Genomic DNA, 5,495 nt, shown 5'->3' with positions numbered 1-5,495 from the left:
TGACCATCACAGTTTCCCTCTTTGCTGTCCGTCAGCTGTACACATCTGGACTTCACCGTCCACATCCCAGCAAACAACAGGAACACGTTTACACTAATGAGATGAAATATTCCGTTTATTTGATACTCAGTCCTTCAAGTTTTCTTCCTTTAAGTATAGGTGAGTTATAGTGCATAAAACAGCGATTTGACTACGAGTGGAAGGAACTTCAGACTTTGCTTTGCTGCTACATTTTACTGTGAAACTTTTACTCCTTTTATAGACTAGCCTTACAGCTTCCATCACTGATATTTTACACACAAGACAGATTTTAAAGGGTTAGCATTGCTGCTATACAAATCATAATCTTTTTCTTACATATATTTGATCGTGCTGGAATTAAAAGTACGCCCTGCAGAGCACATAAAAGAGGCAAACGAGGTAAAGTGTGCATAGTAGCAGGCACAGGTGGACGATCTTCCTGCGAGCATGCAGAGGTGGGATGCCCAGGATTTGTAAAGTGTTCACTCTGCAAAGTGCTTCTATTGCCAGGCATCACTGGACAGGAGAAATGAGGGTCGTTAGATCAGGTAGCGAGGCAGCAGAGAACCACGAGGTGTCTTTGGATCAAGAAGGCAGGTGTGTTGACGACTGCAGCTGCAGGTGAGAGAGGGTGTCTGATGTTAAGAGGTTTAAAACCTGCGATGACCTCATGTTACATCACTGATGATGCATCCCAGCACACTAGTCTGTCATGCAGACCTCACCCAGGCACCGCTCATCACCCGAACAACACCATCACTACAGCGACGCACGGTGGGGGCAGGATTACACTGTAGGGATGTTTTTCGGCAGCAGGAACTGGGAAATGACTCAAGGATGAGGGAAAGAGGAATGCAGCACCATACGTAAACATCCTTGATGATAACCTGCTCAAGGGCACTATGGATCTCAGACTGGAGCAAATGTTCATCCTCCAACAGGACAGCGATGCTAAGCACACAGTTAAGATAACAAAGGAATAAATGGTATATGTCATATTTAGGCTCTGCTGTTGTTCCTGCAGCAGCACGCAGCTGTCCGAGCGGACGTTTGTTCCCATGTGAAGAACGACATTCACTACCTACGAACAAAGCGCCAGCCACTGCAGCACCATGCTGCCTTTCCAATACAGTTGCATTAGCAGATCATTTCCTTTTCTCGGGGTGTACCCGCCACTAAACACTTTGCACACACAACACATTTACAGCAAACACCGCACACATTTGCTTTGTTAGATTTTTACAGTAACGTTGCATTTTAAGCCTTTTAAATGGTCAAATAAAGTAAATAAATATATTTCAAATACATTTTATCTAACCATCAAAGTCTTAAGTCTCACAGATTTCCCTTTGGTAAACTGTCTTTCTGGGGGAATAACAGCAATGACAATGCTGTGTTCAAGTACTGCTGACGTTCCAAAGACTTCCTGTCTGAATGACAAAAGCATTATTCCACAGTGTCATGGTAACAGGATGAGCCTCATCTGCCAAATGCAAAATCAAATGTGATTTAAAAAGAGAAATTCAGCTCTTAGTTTCTTCCAGGTGCTCGATGTGTGTCCATATGCACCACACCTGCAGAGAAAACACCTGCAGAGAGTTCTCCAGTGGACCGTTTGGGTTCATGTTTAAGACACATGAGCGTTTGCCACATGACCTCAGCTGACAGAGCCAGCACGCGGCCAGCAACCAGCAGCAACATCCCCACATGCTGGATCCACAGAGGCAGCTCCAACCAGTGGGACAGCACTCCCACCAGCATGGAAAGACATTTATGTGGAGCTGTGTACCAGCACTCAAACACGGGGGCAGGAGGATTACCGCTTGCCGTGACAGCCTGTACGAGTGGAGGGCTGCTGCCGAAGCTGTTCTTCCACTGCGCCCCCGGGTGTTGTGGTTATCCATGAACACACACCACTCCAGTGCAGACACCATCCAACCCCACTGCAATTCAATGCACGCCGCCGCTGTTAGTGTGGCACAAATGTTAAGGCGGCAAAGAACTGCAGAGTTTTCTGATTCCTCTCGTGTTTTTGTGATTCACTTTCCTTCATCTGCCCCCCCCCCCCTCTCATTTCCCCCCATTCATCAGCTCCTCCTCTCATCTTCAAAATACTCTCTCCCTCTCTGTCCTTCTGCACGTACTTTTCAGCTTAATGTCTCTGTTGGTTGTTTTCTCCTTCCTCACTCTCCACCTTCACGACTCATAATAAGCCTTCACTTCACCTCGCTGCTTATCCCACTTTACTTTTGAATACTTCCTCATCCCACCACCAAGCCTCCTTATTCCACTTCCTCTGTGCAGAGGCTGCCCCAAACACCTTCTCAGCAGGTTGATTACGGCTTTAGTCACCAATACCTCATCTCAAGTCTTTCCTGACCTCTGCACAACAGTTTTTGCTGGTATTTAAACAGAGCCTCATTTTCATTGCCTTGTGCATGTGTGATGATGTGCTTCAAACGTAAGACCTTAAACAGCAGACTCCACAGCATGCCTCTGCCCAGGTCATCGACAGCTACATCCAGCCATGCTGCAAACCTGGAGGTCAGGCCCAGCCTCCTTGCACAGAGAACAGTGGGGCTTAGATGGGATTAAACAGCTCTTATCTGCACTAAGAACAGTGTGAAGCTCATATTCACGCAGCCCATGCAGACAGTTCGTACTTGTCATATGGAAAACACAAGTGATGAAAACTTCATCAAAGCTTAATGGAATCCGCCATAATATATTATTGCTTATAGATAAAAAGCTGGTGTCAAAACATCACCAGGAGCCTGAATTCACCCACAATGTACATCAGGACAAAACATGGACTCACAAAGACCAACACCTTACTAACACCTTAATAATGCTTAATAGTGCAGCATTGTTATAAAGTACTACACTTATTTCCTGAACATTTACATTAGTCACACATTACTGTCAACATTATATTCAAACAGACCATTTATACAATCATATATAACTCACTGTAGCTAATTCATTTCTAAGTTAATCCCTCCTTCTTTGGTTATTTCAGCACTACCTGCACAGTTACGTCGTTAAATTATCTGTGCAAAATCGACAAAAATCTGTTTCTTCAGTTATTTATAAAGATCTGTTCAGGGTTTACGGAGGGGTGGCAAATTAAAGAAAAACTTAACAAAATCTCTTAGTACAGTTTTAGGACTAAAATAGGAGCTTCCATGCTCTGTGAGAAAAGAAGGAGGACAAATCAGGCCTGATTATTTAAGACCTTGTATGTGAGGAGCAGGATTTTGAATTCTGGATTTAACAGGAAGCCAAAACAGGAGAAATATGCTCTCTCTTTCTAGTCCCTGTCAGGACTCTTGCTGCAGCATTTTGGATTAGCTGAAGGCTTTTCAGGGAGTTTTTAGGACATCCTGATAATAATGAATTGCAGTAGTCCAGCCTGGAAGTAATAAATGCATGAACTAGTTTTTCAGCATCACTCTGAGACAGGATATTTCTAATTTTAGAGATGTTGCACAAATGGAAGAACGCAGTCTTACATATTTGTTTAATATGTGCGTTGAAGGACATATCCTGGTCAAAAATGACTCCAAGGTTCCTCACAGTGTTACTGGAGGCCAAGGTAATGCCATCCAGAGTAAGAATCTGGTTAGATACCATATTTCTAAGCTTTTCAGCGCCGAGTACAATGACCTCAGTTTTATCTGAGTTAAGAAGCAGAAAGTTAGTGGCCATCCAAGTCTTTATGTCTTTAAGACATTCCTGCAGTTTAACTAATTGGTGTGTGTTATCTGGCTTCATGGACAGATAGAGCTGGGTGTCATCTGCATAGCAGTGAAAATGTATGCTATGTCTTCTAATGATGCTGCCTAGGGGAAGCATGTATAATGTAAACAGAATTGGTCCTAGCACTGAACCCTGTGGAACTCCATAATTAACCTCAGTGTGTGAAGAGGACTCTCCATTTACATGCACAAACTGGAGTCTATTAGATAGATATGATACAAACCACTGCAGTGCAATACCTGTAATACCTACAGCATGTTCTAATCGCTCTAATAGGATATTATGGTCGACAGTATCGAATGCTGCACTAAGGTCAAGAAGGACAAGCACAGAGATGAGTCCACTGTCAGAGGCCATAGAAGGATCATTTTAAATAGTCCAGAGTATGTGAAGCATTGTGGGTTAATTTATTATTAAACTGAGGCAGATAAAGTGCTTGAAGTTTACAGAATAAAGCGCTGTATGGTTAAAGGTAACTTTGAGTCTAAAGTGCCTTATGTGGTCAGTAAGACCTAAAAAAAGTATTTTAAATAGTCTTGAAATACCCCTCTTCACACATGGTACATGTATGATCAATTGCATATACCTGCTTATGAGAAATGCAGAAATTATTAAAGTTATTTTCAGCAAAGTCATTCAAAAGTTGTCCTCACAGATCCAGCGAGCTAAACAGAGGGTGCATTACCATCAAGAGATACACGTAGTGAATAAAGAGGGAGAAACACTGGTAAGCAGCCCATGCAGCAAACACCAGCCAATCCTGATGTATCCTGAAAAACACAGAGACATGACAAACTTGATACACTTAAGGCCAGCTCACGATTTCTACACGTTTTTCAAGTGTGGTCATTCTGCTTCAGCAGCTTCCCAACACACCGAAATGCTCCAGCAGGCTAACAAGCTGCTTTATGTTCACAGCACCAGTTAAGTGACTCGTTATACAAACACACAGCAATGTAACGCAACTGAGTGTTTCTCACCAACAATATTCGGCCAGTAAAGCAGAACTTGGAGCCCCATCTTTGGTTAAAGCCAAAGTCTCATTGCAAAAATTACAACCTCCGTAACTACCCCCACAAATACTACACCTGTGGTGTAATATATCCCCCAATGCTTTCAGTTTGAGTCTTGTACAGATTCCATGGGGTCGTTGAAGTGGCGCTTGTAGCTTTAAGTCTAAGTACTACGCGGATGTAGCAACCTGAGAACCAATGGCTTTATACGGTCCTTGATAGAATGGCACGCCAAGGTCAGTTCAGAAATTTTAAAATTTAATGACTGAGTAGCTGTACGGCAATTGGGTATAATTTTAACTGTTTTACATTTAGGTGGAATAGAATATAGAAGCTGGTCTATGAAACGGCTGAAATTGTATGAGAGTTGCATGCTGGAAATCCATCTAGCATTCAGGGGCGGATCTAGAGAAATTTTCTTAGGGTGGCATGAGGGTGGCAAGGAAGTCAAATGCGGCCGCAAAATTAAAGTCAGTAAGTATACACGTTTTTCATATAAATATAATCTATACCTTAATTGTTTTCTGTAGCCCATATAATTAAACACTTTAGTTATATAACACATGCAAATTCTGATTGTATGTACTGTATAGCCTATATAATAAATAAATAAATAAATATGTAGCCCAATAAGTATAAAACCCAGAAAGCAACAGAACATGGGGTGTTTGCTTTATAAACACAAGTCTAACTTCAGTTTCA

At 42.4% G+C, this 5,495-nt stretch overlaps 1 protein-coding gene across 1 annotated transcript; it reads right to left on the bottom strand.

The window, feature by feature from the left end:
* Positions 1-1,544: 1,544 nt before the first annotated feature.
* Positions 1,545-4,800, bottom strand: LOC118454810 (uncharacterized). Its single transcript, XM_087843519.1, is given in 6 exon segments — positions 1,545-1,595; positions 1,678-1,901; positions 1,904-1,964; positions 2,490-2,580; positions 4,532-4,550; positions 4,761-4,800. Coding segments are annotated over 6 exon segments (486 nt in total).
* Positions 4,801-5,495: the final 695 nt, after the last annotated feature.

Source organism: Neolamprologus brichardi, chromosome 1, assembly GCF_056152115.1.
Source record: "Neolamprologus brichardi isolate AB-2024 chromosome 1, ASM5615211v1, whole genome shotgun sequence".
Classification (NCBI taxonomy): Eukaryota; Metazoa; Chordata; class Actinopteri; order Cichliformes; family Cichlidae; genus Neolamprologus; species Neolamprologus brichardi.
Note: the sequence above shows the minus strand (reverse complement) of the source record. Positions and strands in the feature narration are given on the sequence as shown.